General features: G+C 53.2%; 1 protein-coding gene across 4 annotated transcripts; it reads left to right on the top strand.

The window, feature by feature from the left end:
• Positions 1-528: 528 nt before the first annotated feature.
• On the top strand, positions 529-16197 carry DVL3 (dishevelled segment polarity protein 3). 4 transcript variants are annotated; one of them, XM_068963948.1, is made up of 16 exons: positions 529-702; positions 6062-6131; positions 6630-6751; positions 6871-6980; positions 7176-7311; positions 7487-7580; positions 7796-7865; positions 8465-8604; positions 8771-8847; positions 8956-9023; positions 9178-9327; positions 9930-10055; positions 10241-10408; positions 11308-11316; positions 13015-13230; positions 13318-16197. In XM_068963948.1, the coding sequence occupies exons 1-16, from the start codon at positions 542-544 to the stop codon at positions 13752-13754; spliced, it is 2154 nt and encodes a 717-aa protein (XP_068820049.1). In that variant the 5' UTR covers positions 529-541; the 3' UTR covers positions 13755-16197. The 4 variants fall into 4 exon arrangements, with proteins under 4 accessions (XP_068820049.1, XP_068819964.1, XP_068820138.1 ...); XM_068963863.1 differs by lacking the exon at positions 11308-11316 and having other exon boundaries at positions 6871-6968; positions 10241-10444; XM_068964037.1 differs by lacking the exon at positions 11308-11316 and having other exon boundaries at positions 9178-9255; positions 9924-10055.
• Positions 16198-16968: the final 771 nt, after the last annotated feature.

Genomic DNA, 16968 nt, shown 5'->3' with positions numbered 1-16968 from the left:
CTTGAAAAGTCCGGGAACCCGGCCATCCTGGAAAGATCTATCCATCCAAGCCCCTGGGGGCGTAGGCGACCGCCGCCACGCTCCCCCCGGTCCTGGGACCAGAGCGCAGGAGCCGAGCACCGCCTGGTGGGTGGGCGGGGTGTCCTTGGGTCCGGCGGAGAGCCTGGCCATCTGCCGCAAGGCCAGAGCGGCTCGGCGGCGGCCGGGGGCGGGGCCGCGCCGGGGCGGGGCGCGCCGGGGTCGGGGGCGGGGAGTGGACCGGGCCGCGGCCCAGCGCCGGGAGGGCCGCGGCCACCGGAAGAGTCGCCGAAGTCAGCCGAGCCGGGAGAGTGGGGAGCGGAAGCGGCGGCCGCGACCGCGGCAGGCGGCGCTGGGACCCGGGAGCGGCTGGAGAACAAGGGAGCTGGCGCCGCGGCCGGCCGCGGAGCTGGGCTGAGCCGCTGGGCCGCGCCGAGCGCCGCTGCCGCTGCCGCCGCCCGAGAGGCCCGGCCCGGCCTCCCGAGCAGGCAGCGCGGGGGCCGCCGGGCCCGAGGCCGGAGCCATGGGCGAGACCAAGATCATCTACCACCTGGACGGGCAGGAGACGCCGTACCTGGTGAAGCTGCCCCTGCCCGCCGAGCGCGTCACCTTGGCGGACTTTAAGGGCGTTCTGCAACGACCCAGCTATAAGTTCTTCTTCAAGTCTATGGACGACGATTTCGGGTGAGGATGGCTCCGCCTCGCCTCCAGGGGACCCCGGCCACTCCGCTTCTAGGGGCCCACTCGACCAGTTCCGACGCCACCCCACCCCCACCCCCCACGCCTTGCAACGCTGGCTTCTAGCCCTACTCTGGATTCTAGGGGCCACGCAGCCATTCGGCCCCCGTTGGCTTTTTCAGAGGCTGGACTTTCAGCCCCTCTAGGGGCTCCCCTTTCCCCTCTTGTTTGGGACCCTGGCCCCCTGGTTTAAAGGGGACGTTCAACTCCCTAAGAGCAGTCAGTTCCAGCTCAGTCAAGCTCCCTCACCTCCTCAGAAACCAGCGGCCCACACAGACAGACACACCCCCCATACCCATTCCAGAGTGCAGTCCCCAGCCCTCCTGCCAACGGAGCCACCTTTCTAGCAGAGACTCAGGGTGTTTGGCACTCGCCCTTCGCCTTCTCCATCTTTTCAGCTCCACAACTCCGAGCCATATTTGGAATATGGAGCATCTAGGGGCTATGCTGTGGGACCTTGAATTGGCTGAGGGTTGCTCAGGCTGTAAACTAAGGGCTGCAGCTCTGATGTTTACTTAGCTGTCTCCTCTGTCCCCTGTGGGCCGTTCGGGATGTTGTCAGGGAGCAGGGCGCCTCACCCCCGTGGAGGAGTCCCCGCGAGCCCAGGTGCAGATTCCCTCGCAGAACAGAGGCCTCTTTCCTCCAGATGGTGGCCAAGGAGGAGACCTTGGAAAAGGCCTCAGAGCCTGAATGAGAGGGCTAGAAAGGGTCTCTTGGTGTTCATCCCTCCCCCCTCCCGGGCAGTCTTCTTCCCCCAGCTGCTGGGCTTTGGACAGGCGGAGTTTGGAAGCAGTGACTTCCCCTTTAAGAGGGGATGGAATGTTGGAGAAGGAAGGTTCTGTAGCAGCTGGCCTGGGAGGGGGAGCCTGGCTGATCCCCTCATCCTCCCCTCCAACTCCCAGGGGACTGGGGAGGGGGAGGCCCTCACACTAGCCTGCCCCGCAGTAACTGGGCACTGGGCCTGAAGGCCTGCGGGGAAGGCCTTCCTGGGCCCTACAGGCCTAAAGGCTGCCTCTCCAGCTGTAGCCTGAGGCCTACAGTGCTCTTCAGAGCCGAGGCCCAGATCTGAGTAAGGGGAGACATTCTTCTCCCTGGTGTTCATCACTCTGGCTTCTCTCCAAGGCCCCTAGCCCTCCTGGCTCTGGGATGCTAGCACCTTCTCTGTCTTCTGCCTGGCATGTTTTCGTGTCACCTTTCCCCCTGGAACTCAGGGTTTGATGATCCCATGAGGTCATATGTGTGAAAGTGCTTTATAAGGTGGGAAGTACTATGCAGCTTCTAACTGTCCTTGATTCTGTTGCTGTTCCTGCCTTGGGGTGGAGTACTCCTAGTGTAGTAATGATTGCCTGGCTTCAGTCCAGAGACAAACACCCCCGATTGGAAGATGGTGAAGAAGGATCCATCTGCAAGGGGTGGGAGGCTGGGGGGACTTGGGGAGATGCCTTGGTCTGGTAAGGGAAGAGTGGAGTTAGAAGAGACCAAGATACTGCCTCAGGGTATGGGATAGGGGAAAATCATCTGGAGTCCAGTGGGGCCAGCCTGGGGCCAAGTGCCTTAAGGGACTAGGTTAGGCCTGTGTCTCTACCCTCTATTCATCCCAGAATCCACTAGTCCGAGCGCCCCCACCTCCTAAACCTAGACCTCTGTGGGCCACCTCCCACTGTCCTCAGGCTGCTGTCAAGCCAGGCCTAACTGAAGTCATAGAGGGCCCCCATTACAGCTACTCACTGTTGACTTAATATCTTTGAGTCCACTGTCAGTCCACTCACTCTTAGTTTGACCCAATCAATAATATGGAACCACAGGTCTGATTTTCTATTTATATTTCTTTCTAAACTATGTTTAAAAATATTTAACTCTTGAGTTAAACATTCATTCAGATACTCCTGAAACCATCTTGCATTAATCAGTGGTACTTGAACTTGAACCATCTTTTGTAAAATATTAGAGTAGGCCATTTTAGCAGTGTTGAGAACAATGGTAAAAATGAAGTAGAGGAGATTGATCTTGTTTATCCCCAGAAGGATTAATGATAAGGAGACCTGGTAGGGCTATCTTGTCACAGATAACTAATAGCTGATGAATGTATATATCTATATTTCATTTATTAAACTCTTTATGGTGCTTATAGTGTGTAGACACTGATCTAAATGACTTTCAAATCTTTACTCATTCAGATCCTCTTAACAGTCCTGTGGAACAGGTAGTAATATCTTCAGTTTATAGATGAGGAAACTAGAGCACAGAAAACTTCAGTAACTTCCTTATCCAAGGTCACGCAGCTAATAAGTGGCAGAGCTTATTAGGAACCTGGCTCCAAAGTCAAGGCATTAATCACACAACTGTAGGTATTATTATCACCATCACTTAACAAATGCATCCTCTCTGAGGGAGATGCTGAGCCTTGGCAAGCTGCGGAGGTGACAGGGCTGCCCCCTATCCTAGCCCCATGGTAAGGGGTCAGGCAGGGCCCTGTGACCCCTGCTGACAGATGGGGAAGTGGGTCAGGGAAGGAAGGCTGCTGTCTCCTCCAGCTCTCCAGGCTCATTCACCAGGTTCTGGTGTGCAAGGTCTGAGGACTCCCAACCCCCATCTGGTCTCCAGAAATATTTGTCAAGCTCAGGGTAGGCCCGGTCCTCTTAAATTATTTGAGATATAGAAATAAACATTAAACATTTTCAGCACTGAGGAGATGGTGGATGGGAGAACAAGCTACTAGAGGGGCCGTGAGCTGTGGGAGGAACAGCACGGGCCACTAAGCGTGTTGCTCCCGATGCCACATCCCACATTGGCCTGGCTCTGGGCCTTCTACCTGGGGTACTTCTCTTCCCTGATCTTCTCCAGGTCCAAATTCTTCCTTCTGGGTTGTGCTTTTGAAAGTTATGGCACTTACTCCTGTTTATCCTTACACCTACCCTGGTCGTAGCCAGGAGCCTACACTCAGTAATACTCAGCAGATGTCTGTCCGGGAAACACATCTGCTGCCCTTACAGCTCCGATCGCTTCCACTTGCAGCATATGCACATGAACTGTGTGCATTGGTCAGTTCCTCCAAGAACAGGGCAGGCTCCAGGTCTGATGCTTCTTGAGCACCATGCAATGGTGAGCACAAAACTTAAAGCCCACTGGGCTCTCAGCAAAGGCTTTTTACTTGATTGAACAATGAGTGATAGCAGATTTGTTTGGTCCCTGCCCTTAGAAACTTACACCTAGTTAGAAAGAGAGTATGGATCCTGCAAAAAATTGACAAAGTTAGTAACTAGTTTTTAGTGTATGTCTGGCCTATGTCAGGCATTTACAAATCTCACTTACCAGGATGAGAAAAGGCTTGGAAAAGTTAAGAAAATTCTCTGAGAGGAGGGCTAATAAGTGGCAGAATTGGAATTTGAACCCAGATTTGTCTGATTCCACTTGGTATGTATGTGTATGTGAGTGTATAAGTGCTGTGGAACCCTGAGCCATTCAGCTCCATGGTGGGAGGGGGAGGCCTGTCTGAAGTCCCTCAAGGCTGCTGAAGATCAGCTGATCATTGTGAGTCAGCAGAGCCTTGGTGACCTGTCGGTGACCCCCACAAAGAGAGGAAACATCTGTAGTGTGGAGCTGTGTGGTGGGGCCTCCAGGGGGAGGGGGTGGTGGGGACCCAACAGCAGTTTCCCACCACAGGGGTGCTGAGACCCTCTCCAGAGAAGGTCACAGTCCTTGCCCCATGGCCAACATACCTCCTTTCAATTTGAGCCCCAATTCCCATGGAGGCTACAAGCTTGGGGTCCCCTGCGATCAGACTGGCTAATGGGTCTGAGCTATGTCTGTGTCTCTGTTTTCTAGTCTGTTCTGTCTCCAGGCTTTCTGTGGTGCGCCTACGCAGGATGATTTGAGCTGCTTTCTTGGGGTCGCTGTGGGGTTGAGGAGTCAGAGGTGAATGGGAGGGAGGAGGGTATGCTCAGCCTTTGAACTTGGCTGTGAGTCCAGGAATGTGAGCATCACTAGGAGCCAAGCACGTCCCTAGCTCTGGGCAGGAGCTGCTTTAAGAACACGGGAGGACTGGGCTTCCCAGCCTCCTTCCTGTCTTCCCTCTGCTTGGAGCTCCAGGCACATGTCCTCCTCTTGCCCTGGATCACAGCTTTCTAGTTCTGAGCTCCTGAGATGTCTGATGCAGTCTGGCAGGGGGTGGAGGGGAGGGGGGTGTCAAGCTTTTCTGTTCCCTTTCCTGGCCCCAAACTATAGTTATAATCTGACTTCTTGCCTCACTGATGCACCAGGCCAAACTGCACACCTGAGACTGTATGCTACCTGCCTCGCCTATACCCCGCATCATTGTCTCCCACAACCCCACCCTCCACACAGACCCACATCACCTCCATCACTGTATGGGAAATAATGTGAAATACCCTGGGAAGAATATAGGCTTTGGAGTCAGATGAGCTTAGAGTGGAATTCCAGCCCTGACATCTAGCTCTGTAACCTTGAACAAGTTTCTGATTCTATTTCCTTATTAATAAAATCAAGATCATATTGTCTATACAGTGAGGCTGATGTGAAGATTATACATTCTAACTGTAGGGGGATAAGATGGTATAATAGGTAAGAATAAAGGCTTTGGAATCAGGCTGACCAGGATTCAAATTCTAGCTCTTCATTTATTAATTGTGTGACTGTAGGTGAATTTCTGAACCTGCTGAGCCTTGGCTTCCCCATCTGTATCTATTTTACAGCATTGCTGAGAATATTAAATGAAGTAATACTAGTAAACTGCTTAGCTCAGTGCTTGACCCATAGTACCTGCTCAGTAAATGAAGGGAGTTGTTACCAGTGTCATAGTGGCAGTGGGGGATGTTTGATAAATGCCTTCTCCCCTTCTCATTTCTAATTTCCTTCAATTCCTCATCCACACCTCCCAGAAGAATGTCAGGATTCCCAGCTGAGAAGAGGACAGTGATAAGGGTGTGTTTTTTCCTAGTTTAGGTTCAGAGGGAAAGATAAAATCTAGCACAGGAGAGCCATGTTGGGGGATGAGTACTGCTCTTGAGATTCTAGGGGTGACTGCGCTCAATGGGGACAGTGATTTATCAGGTGTAATTTGCAGTCACTCGGCCAGGAGAATGCCCCAGGAAGGCAGCTGGCCCGGGCATGGCTGGTGTCCTTCTGGTGGTGATAAAGATCTGTTCCTGGGTTACCGCCCCCGCTCCCATTTGAACAGGCTTATGCTGGTGGTTTGATTCCCAGTTCAGGGTAGAGGAGCCCCTAAGAGTTGGGGTTGTATTTCCCACCCCGGGAAGCTCAGTCTGACGCCCTCCTTTCCCTGCAGAGTGGTGAAGGAGGAGATCTCGGATGACAATGCCAAGCTGCCCTGCTTCAATGGCCGGGTCGTGTCCTGGGTAAGGAGCTCGCCTCAACCCTCTCTCCACCTGCATTCCTGCAGTGAGCTGGATGGAGGAAAGGCATTGCTGAGACCATGGTTTGATTCTTCAGTATCTGAATCTTCCTTGAGTTTTCTAACTGAACTCTCTCACTCCAGATCATGTTATAGCCTTGGTGAAAAGTGAGAGTGGTGGGAAGTGGGGAAAGGGACAGAAGTACACACTGGAGACAAAAAACGTCTCCTCTGTCCTTTGTGGCACTGGTCAGGTTTCCTTCTGTCACGTGCCGACCTCTACCTTGGACCTCTGACCCTTGTTCTCCGCTCCCATTCCATTTCGCCAGCCCATGCCTTTCAGCCTCCTCGTCGTCTCAGCTGACCTTGCACAGTCCCGTCTCTTCTCCCCCCATGGCCCCTGCTTCATTCTCCCCAAGTCTTCATGCCCTGCCAGAAGCCAGCTAGCCCCTTTTCCCTGGGGCCTCTGTGCCCCAGTACCCAAGCATCTTCTCCCCATCAGCTGGTGTCGGCTGAAGGCTCACACCCAGAACCAGCGCCCTTCTGTGCTGACAGCCCGGCAGAACTGCCACCGCCCATGGAGCGCACAGGAGGCATTGGCGACTCCCGGCCCCCATCCTTCCAGTGAGTGTGACCGGAGGGTGGGGAGAGCCCCTGGGGGGAGGGCTGCCTCAGCTCAGCTTGGCTAGGGGAGGGGGCCCCCAGCCTGCGCCCTCCCCCACCGAGTCCTCTCTTCCCTACAGCCCTCACGCTGGTGGGGGCAGCCAGGAGAACCTGGACAACGACACAGAGACAGACTCCTTAGTGTCTGCCCAGCGAGAGCGGCCACGCCGGAGGGATGGCCCAGAGCACAGTGCGTCCTCCCTGAACCCACACCTTCCCCACCCCCAGCATCTCTCCCTGCCCCTTCCACCCAGCTACCCAACTCTCTGCCTTCCTTCCTGAGCTCTGGATAGGCCTGGCCCCAGTACAGCCCCTGGCTCGTCCTTCTTGCCTCCTTCTCTCCTTCATCAAGCACTGTGAGCCCAGCTGCCTCCATCCCCTGCAGCAACCCGGCTGAATGGAACTGCCAAGGGGGAGCGGCGACGAGAGCCAGGGGGTTATGACAGCTCCTCCACCCTGATGAGCAGCGAGTTGGAAACCACCAGCTTCTTTGATTCAGATGAGGATGATTCCACCAGCAGGTGGGGCTTTGGTTTCCTGGGTACTGTGGGACAGGTGACCCGTAGGAGCCCTGACCCCTGAGGATGCTGGGCCTCTGGGCAGGATGTGGGCTTTGTGGTGGGGACCCGGGCCCTGCGATGCCTCTTTGGGATAGGGCTGGGCCAGCCTGGTGGGGAACGACTGTGGGCCCCACAGGTTCAGCAGCTCCACAGAGCAGAGCAGCGCCTCACGCCTGATGAGAAGACACAAGCGGCGGCGGCGGAAGCAGAAGGTTTCCCGGATTGAGCGGGTATGGGGCCAAGACGCTGGGGGGGGTGGAGCAGACGGAGCCCCCCTGCCCCCAGCAAGATGAGAGTTTGTGCTTCCTTCGATCCCTCCCCTTGGGTCAGGGTATAGCATCCTAGAGGGGAGGTGGTGCTGAGGGCTAGCCTTGAGGAAGAGCTCGGTGGGAGCAGTGAGTTCCTGCCACCCCTGCCTGCTGCTCAGGGCCTCTGTCTATTCCAGTCTTCATCCTTCAGCAGCATCACGGACTCCACCATGTCACTCAACATCATCACCGTCACTCTCAACATGGGTGAGTCTCGTGAAATGACACTTTCCAGCACCTGCTACGTGCCACACTGGGAGTGCAGAGAGATACATGATATGTTCCTTTCCCTCAAGGAGCTCTCTTTCATAAGCATAAACTGCTACATACACTGATCCATTCAGTATCTCATGATCAGAGCTATGACAAAGATAAGCACTATGGAAGCAGAGAATGGCACCCAGGAAGGCTTCCTAAACTGATTCTGATGCTTCCCCACTTTCCGATTTCCATCCCTTACATTCCTGGTCTCTGATTTCTGCCCTAGGTGTTCTTCTTTAGGAGGTAGCAGGATGTAGTGAAAAGAGCCCCAACTTTGGAATTTAAATCTGAGTTTGAACCCTAACTCTGCCACTTCATGGCTCAAATTCTCTGCACCTCATTTGTCTTCTCTGTAAAACAGGATTGAGTTCCTACCTCGTAGCCAACAAGGATTAAGTGAAAGTATATTTGAGTATGCAGAATACAGTGCCTGATTCAAGTTCAATAAATGTTAGTTCTTGTCCCTTTCTACCCTTTTCTAATGAAGGGCTTAGAATCTGGGTAGGAACGTTGTTCCTGTCTCAAGTTCTTATTACTCCCTGTAGAAAAGTATAACTTCTTGGGCATCTCCATTGTGGGCCAAAGCAACGAGCGTGGTGATGGAGGCATCTACATCGGCTCCATCATGAAGGGTGGGGCCGTGGCTGCTGATGGACGCATTGAGCCAGGAGACATGCTGTTACAGGTACCATTGCCCACCCTGGGTGGTGGTATGGATGGAGACGGGGAAATGTCCACACCCTCTGTATCCTGCTTCTTGGTATGGGGAAGACCCCCTAGCCCACCAAACTTAGCTTCCCTACCATCTCCCCAACACAGCTGCGTATTCCACTCCTGGTCCTTTTTCCCAGGTAAACGAGATCAACTTTGAGAACATGAGTAACGATGACGCGGTCCGAGTACTTCGGGAAATTGTACACAAACCAGGGTATGGATGGCATTGGGAAGGAGAGGGCAGGTATTTCTGGCTAACAGGGAAGGGGCTTGGTTTGGCCTCCACACATCCTGCCCTCACTAGGGACACCCTTGCTTTCAGGCCCATCACCTTGACTGTAGCCAAGTGCTGGGACCCAAGTCCACGTGGGTGCTTCACACTGCCCAGGAGTAAGTGGATGGGAGACTGGGCCCTAAAGCTGGTGCTTAGCATATGTGAGCCCGGTCTCTCCTTCCTTCTGTGTTACCCTGAACCTCACACCTACCCTACTGGGCCAGGCAGTGGGCAGGGCAGGTAGTCCCTGACTCCTCATCCTCCCCGCAGGTGAGCCCATCCGACCCATTGACCCCGCGGCCTGGGTCTCCCACACTGCAGCCATGACCGGCACCTTCCCTGCCTACGGCATGAGCCCCTCCCTGAGCACCATCACCTCCACCAGCTCCTCCATCACCAGCTCCATCCCTGACACAGAGCGTGAGTGTCCAACCCTGACCCCTGGGTCCAGCACATAGGACCAGCTAGAAGGGACTGCTGAAGGCCCACCTGGAGACTCTTGCTTGAGCATCCGAGGGAGCTGGAGAGGAGAGTCGGTCTGTTCCAGCCACCTCACTCTGCAGTTTCCCTCAGTGGACACTGACCCTCACCAAACCGTTTGCTTCTGAACCTGTACTGAGCACCCAGTAAGCCTCAGTTTCCTCTTGTAAAATGGGACTGATGATATGCACTTTACCAGGCTTCTAGGGTTTAATGAGAGGATACAAGTAAAACATCAAGCACAGTGTGTGGCATAAACTAAGCGCTCAGTAAATGACTGCCTTTCTATTATCACAGCATACATTGTACACTGGGCTAAGCACCTTCATTTATATTATTTAATTCTCTCTTTAAATATCCTTGTAAAATAGATACTAAAGTCCCTATTTTTACAGAAGGGGAAACTGAGTGTCCCAAATGTTGGTAATTTGCCTGACATTGGTCCGTGTTATTAGGCAGTAGAGCTGGAATGCAAACTCCTGTGTACTTGACTCCATAGCCCCTTTCTGCCTCACCATTCTACCTCCCACCCCCAGGCCTAGACGACTTCCACCTGTCCATCCACAGTGACATGGCTGCCATAGTAAAAGCCATGGCCTCCCCTGAATCCGGGCTAGAGGTCCGTGACCGAATGTGGCTCAAGATTACCATCCCCAACGCTTTCATCGGTGAGAGGGCCCCATGGTGGGATGAAGGATGGGGTGGAAAGTGGTGGGGCGGGGCAGGCCAGGACCCAAGAACTCCCTGGGGCCACCCCTTGGAGTTGGAATCAGCACCAGCCTCATGGCTCCTGTGAGGTCAGAAGAGCCCAGGTCTGGTGGGCCTCCCAATCAAGTGGCAGCCTTGCCCTCAGGCTCGGATGTGGTGGACTGGCTGTACCACAACGTGGAAGGCTTCACTGACCGGCGAGAGGCCCGCAAGTATGCCAGCAACCTGCTGAAAGCCGGCTTCATCCGCCACACTGTCAACAAGATCACCTTCTCCGAGCAGTGTTACTACATCTTCGGCGACCTCTGTGGCAGTACGTGCCTCCCCAGCCTCCTTGCCCCGTCTCCTGGTTGAAAGTGGGAGTGGCCTGGGTGGATGTGGCAGCAGACTCTAGGGAACCCAGATTAGGGGGCAGCAGAGCTGGGGGAGCCTCAAGACCTGACAGTTCTGTGTGGTAGAGGCAGAGCCCAGACCAGCTCTGAGGCAGAGCCCACACCAGTTCTTCTTCACTTCCCTGCCCAGCCCCCTTGGGGCTGGCGTTTTCTGAGTGCCTGCTCTGTGCCTGGCACCATGCTGGTTGTTTCTAAAGCATCATCTCACTCTCACTCAATCCTCACAACCTCCCTAAAGCCCTTGAGGATAATGATTCTGTTTTCAGATGAAGAAACTGAGATATAAGTTAAGTAGTCTACTCCAGGTTTCACAGCTGGAAGCAGAGAAGCGAGACCTTGAGTCTAGGTCTTTCTGGCTCCAGAGCCTTTGTTCTTCCCACCACATCAGGGCTGTCCTAGGTATACAGTGCTGCAGAAACATTGCCCCAACAAGGCCAGTCAGAGTTCCTAGCCTTGATTCCTGCTCACCCTCACAGCAGATTCCACTAAGACAGAAACGAGCTGGCCAGAGGCCTCAAGTCCCCAGCCTCCTCAGAAGCTATGCCTCACACTGAAGCTGGAAAATCTGTGACAGGGCCAGCCTGTAGAGGACTCTGCAAGCTGTATCAAGGGATCTGGACTTGATCGTGAGACAGTACAAAGCCAGTGAGGGTTCTTAAGCAGAAGTCTGCAGGGAAGCCCCATTCTCCAGAGCCAGTAGACAGCCCTTGGAGAAGGGAGTCCTCAAAACAGGACAGCAAGGCTCAGGATTGGGAGCTGAAGCCCAGCCTCAGAAGCCAGTTCTGCCTCTGCTTCAGCTTAGGTTCAAGGCACTAGAAAGGCTGTTCTTGTGGAGTACAAGTCCCTGCATGGAGGGGAGTGTCCCTGGGCCTCAGCAGCTCCAGCATGGCCCCATGGAGGAGGAGTAATAGATGCATAAGGCTTTGGAATTAGACAGTTCTGAGTTCAGATTTTAGCTCCACCCTTATTATGTGAACATGAGTAAGTGACATACCCACTCAGTGCCTCAATTTCTTGATCTGTAAGATGGAGTTAATAGTAAAACCTATCTCATAGGTTTGTTTTGAGAATGATATAAGCTTAATGTATATAATGCTTTTAGCGCCATGTTTGGCCCACAGTAATTGCTCTAAAAGAAAAAGCTTACCCATTTATCATATATTTAATTGATTCTAAGAAGAACATTTTTTCACACTTCAATATCGGAAATTGGAGTGCATCTTATAATCAGTGACTCCTTAGACTCAATCAAATATAATTATTATTATCATTATTTAGGAGAAGGCAGCCCTGGCCCCAAACCTTCAGAGGCACATAAAGCTTCTCAGGATAGGTGTGGCTTTTGCTCAGAGATACTGTGAGATACTGTCCATCCCAAGGGCATTCTGGTCTTCTACCCATGGACCAAGTCACCAGAAGCCGAGCTCAGGGAGATGCTGGCAGAACAGGCCTTTTCCTTTGTACTGGCCGAGGTCTACTCAGCTGGGAATATTGCAAGCTCAAAGGGAAGAGCTGGGGACTTGGGTAGCCCTGGAGCACACAGTCACTGCCCATGGGATGACAGCCTAGTGGCTGAAGTAGTCACCAAGTCAGCTGCCTGCTTCCTACCACCACCACCACTCATGCTAGCTTCTGGCCTTGACCATGGATGGTTTGGCTGGTAGACTTCATCGGCTGCCTCAGCACCCTCTCCTGACTCCTCCTCCCATAGAAGTTTGGGTCAGCTCCCTTAAGGGCTGGGATCAAAGGGCTCAGCCTGGATCCAACAACTGGCCCCTAGGGCAACTGCAGCTCTCAGAGCTCTGGAACCTGGTACAGATGGGGTGTGATCTTAGTCCTAAGTGAGTGAGGAGGGCAAAATTTCACCTAAATTTCCCCAAACTACTCCTTTCTTCTTACTAATGCCCTCATCTGGAAAGGTAAAGTTAGCAACTCTGAGCTTCTACAGTTCGGGTTGACCTCTTCTGGCTGGTCATTTAACCTCTCTGGACTTCACTGTCCTCTGGAAAAAAAAAAATGTGACTAAACATACCTTCCTCATAGGGTTGTGATAACACTTGCATGAGATGAAGTGCTTCGTATTGTGCCTGATGAAGGGCAGGTGTGCAACACCTGGTGGCTATCTGGTATTTCAGCCTCCCATACTCCGCTCCCTACCGTTTACCCTCTAAGCGAACTGAGGAGAAAATTGCCAAATAAGAATTTTGCCCCTTCTTCCAGCCCACTGAGGAAGCAGGAGAAACTGGGCATCTGACCATCTGAAGTGGTGACTCGGGACCTTCCAAGGGACGGTTTTCTCTGGGCCTGTCTCTGCAGGGTCTCCCTTCCTACCACCTCTGGAGGGTGGCAGAGGGGGTCTGAAGGAGTGAGCGATCTCTGGCCTATCCCTCTTCCCATTCTGGCAGCCACTGCTGTCGCTGTCTTCCCAAGCACATCCACCTGACCTAGGCTGGGGATCTCTCTGCTGACTAAGGGTGCGGAGGCATGGGACAGACCCGGCTCATGCGTCCTCGGCTTCCCTCCACAGACATGGCCAACCTCTCCCTCCACGATCACGACGGTTCCAGCGGCGCCTCCGATCAGGACACGCTGGCCCCTCTGCCGCACCCAGGGGCCGCCCCTTGGCCCATGGCTTTCCCTTACCAGTACCCGCCACCTCCACACCCCTACAATCCGCACCCAGGCTTCCCAGAGCTGGGGTACAGCTATGGCGGGGGCAGCGCCAGCAGTCAGCACAGTGAAGGTAATGAGGAGAGGGCCACGGGCGAGCCCCAGGCTTCCTCCACAAGCTCTGAGTGTCTCCCACCCCGTCCCTGCCTGTCCCCTGCAGGCAGCCGGAGCAGTGGCTCTAATCGTAGTGGCAGCGACCGACGGAAGGAGAAGGACCCTAAGGCCGGGGACTCGAAGTCGGGCGGCAGTGGCAGCGAATCGGACCACACGACCCGCAGCAGCCTGCGGGGGCCGCGGGAGCGGGCGCCCAGTGAGCGCTCGGGTCCTGCCGCCAGCGAGCATAGCCACCGCAGCCACCACTCGCTGGCCAGCAGCCTGCGCAGCCATCACACGCACCCAAGCTACGGCCCCCCTGGGGTGCCCCCTCTCTACGGGCCCCCCATGTTGATGATGCCCCCACCGCCCGCGGCCATGGGGCCCCCGGGAGCCCCTCCGGGCCGCGACCTGGCCTCCGTGCCCCCCGAACTGACCGCCAGCAGACAGTCCTTCCGCATGGCCATGGGAAACCCCAGTGAGTTCTTTGTGGATGTGATGTGAGCAGGGCCCCTCCCCCACTACCATCCTACCCCGCCCCAGGCTGGCTGCGTTCCTCTCTCCGTCCGTCTTTTTTATTTTGTCTGGTACCTGAAAGGGAAATAAATGGAACTAAATCCAGGCGCGCTAACTGCTCGCTGGGTGCAGCGAGGGTGGGGTGCACCCACTGATCGGCAATGCAGCCCTTAACCTGCCACCGGCCCCAGCTTGTCCCTCTGCCCACTAACTGCTGCGCAGGACTTCCCAGGATCGTTCATGTCCCTGGGACCCAAATGGCTAGTGCTGCTCCTTACCCTCCCCCAACCCCGTACACACATATTTCAAGAATTGACCCCAGAAGTGCCCTTGAAGACCTGCATACCCGTCATCCCTGCCTCCCCTCTCCCAGTTCCTTTTCACCATTCATTTAGCGGCATCATCCCTCTATTAATCTTACATGCATGATTCTTGACTTTTTCCCTTAATACTGACACCAAAAAAGACTTGCTTCATCTGCCCCTCCTCCTAACTGTCCCCACCTACTGCCTCAGCCCTGCACCCTAGAGCTGCAGTCCCCTCCAGTAACCATGCATACTAACCCTGCCTGCACGCAACCTTAGCAGACGCCCAGAGGGCCCCCTCAGTTGCTTGAGCTGCTAGCAGATCCCAGGGAACATCTCTGCTCTGCACCCAAACCTACACCCACCCCATGCCTGCCCCATGTGCTGGTTCCTTCAGACCCCTAACCCTGCTAATCAGCAGGCTCATCTCACCTCTGGGCTGAAACATTTCTTTTCTTTTCTTTTTTCCTCTCCCAATTTTTCCTGGGCCTGGAGCAGCCAAGAATTTCGGGCTGTTTGACTTTCTGTGAGTCCCCAACGAGAGGAGGCCCAGCCTCTGAGGAGACCAGGAACCTTGCTTCAGCAGCCCCTCAGGGCTTTCCAAGGATATTCAGCCCCCATACCCACACTTCAACAAACATGTCAAGTCACTAGACTTCTGAGAATCACCCCAGCCTCTCACCCACCTACGAGAGCCTCTGTTCCCCTTTCCCCAGAGAGTTCTCTGCTCTCTCATTCCCTCTCTCCCTTTTTCTCCCTCTCTGTCTGTCTGTCTCTCTTTCTTTCTCTCTCACACACACGTGCCTATGCAAGTTCACTTAAGCCTCAGGGCTGGTCCCTGACCAGAGGGCTGGACCCTCTCTCCCAGTCCTCTCCCAGGTTGTGGGGCTGGTCCCCTGACTTTTCTCTCTTCATAGCCCTCACACCTCCCACACATGTGCCCATCATCTTCCTATCCGAATAAAGCCCATAAGCTGGACTCAGCACAAGATACCCCAGGCAACTAACAGTGTTTTCACAGTCATCATGATAACTCAGAGCAAGGTTGGGCAGGAGGACTTCTGGGATTTCAGATAGAGTACCAGGTTTTGTGGGGTGATTTTTTTTCCTTAACCGTATTCTCCCATTTATACAAATCACAGCTTTCTCTATGAGCCTCTTCTATAAATTCTGGCTCACCTAGGCTTCCATATTTTTAGACCTGGGGTGTCAAGAGTAAGATGAAGTCCTAAGCTCCCAAGTTTTGGTGTAAACCAGGGTAGGGGTATTTTGGCATTCATTCATTTAACACATATTCCTGGGGAGGGGTGGGGTGGTGCCTAAGGGCTGTGTTAGAAGTGTAACTCAGTCTTGTCTTCCTTCTGGGAGCTCTAGGTTTGCTCCCAGCCCAGACCATGGTTGCCTCTAGCCACTACTATGGGGCTGCCTCCTGTACTTCTCTTCCTCCTCTGGTTTCGCCATCTCTGACTCTCTTGAGGATTCTTCCACTATTGCTCATGCCTTAAGGGTCCCTGTATTCCATCATTGGTCCACTTCTCTTTCCCCTCTATTTACTTCCAAAATAGAATCATCCATCCTGATGTCAACTGCCATTGATATGCTGGTGATTCCCCAATATATATCTCCATCCCTGACTGCCCTTTATCTTTAGATCGGTATTTTTATCACCTGCAGGATATCTCCTTGGACATGTCCAGATAGACTCAACTCTTTCCCTCCGTACCGTCAAGTATGTTCCTCCTGAATTCCAATCCTGGTTACATTCATCACTCTTAATAGGCTCACCAGCTAGAAACATTTATGGGCTTAAATTCCTTCCCATATTTTACTAGTCAGTATATCATATCCATTCCACTCCAAGTTTTCTTGAATTTGGTCCTTCCTCTCCCCTCTGCCTCTACTCTAGTTCACAGGAGCTTGGGATTTGGAGTCAGGTTATTCTGGGTTTGAATCCCAACTCTACTACTTTTTGGTTGTGTGATAAGAGAGTTATTTAATCTCTCTGAGCCTCAGTTTTCTCATATGTAAAATGATAATAATACCTACCTCACAGGGTTGTTGTGAGGATTTAAATTAGATATTGTACGAAAAGTGCCTAGCACAGTGCCTGGCACACAGTAGAATAGGTGCTCAATAAATGGTAGCTATTATTATTACTACTACTACTATTATTATTATCATTATTATTTACTCTAAATTGGTAGGGGGGTAGGGTAAATACTGAGACTTCCCTGGTGGTTCAGACAGTAAAGTGTCTGTCTACAATGCGGGAGACCCAGGTTCAATCCCTGGGTTGGGAAGATCTCCTGGAGAAGGAAATGGCAACCCACTCCAGTATTCTTGCCTGAAAAATCCCATGGACGGAGGAGACTATTAGGCTACAGTCTACGAGGTCGCAAAGAGTCGGACACGACTGAGTTCACTTTCACTTTCTTTAGGGTAGGTGTTGAGGACAAAGCTCCTAGAAAGGTAGGGGTAAGCCTTGAGTGCTGGTTCAAGAATTAGACGAGCCTGTATTCAGTCACTTCATGGCTTAAGACTGTGACCCTGATCTGTAGGAGGTCAGATTTTCATCCTGCCATATTCTGGTTTCTATCAGGAGAATTCTAGGAATAGTAGGATTTGCAACTAGATTTGCCCTTTCTTGCCCTTGCTTCCTCTCATGATGGGCTCAGCCGTGCCTAGGGAAGGCAACATGGTATGTCTCCCTACAGAAAGAGAAGAGCCAACAGATGTTCTTCAGGTCCTGCAAGAGCCAGGCAGACCTTTCATGTGCTAGTATTGGCTCTTTCTCTTAGCTTGAATGTGAAGATCATTTATCAAAGGAGGGATTTCAAATCCCATGTCCAGTTAAACTTAACTTGCCAACGGTTTTCTAAGCCACATATATGCCTGTC

This window comes from Capricornis sumatraensis, chromosome 1 (genome assembly GCF_032405125.1).
Source record: "Capricornis sumatraensis isolate serow.1 chromosome 1, serow.2, whole genome shotgun sequence".
In the NCBI taxonomy this organism is placed as follows: Eukaryota; Metazoa; Chordata; class Mammalia; order Artiodactyla; family Bovidae; genus Capricornis; species Capricornis sumatraensis.
This window is presented reverse-complemented; position numbering and strand designations above follow the sequence as displayed.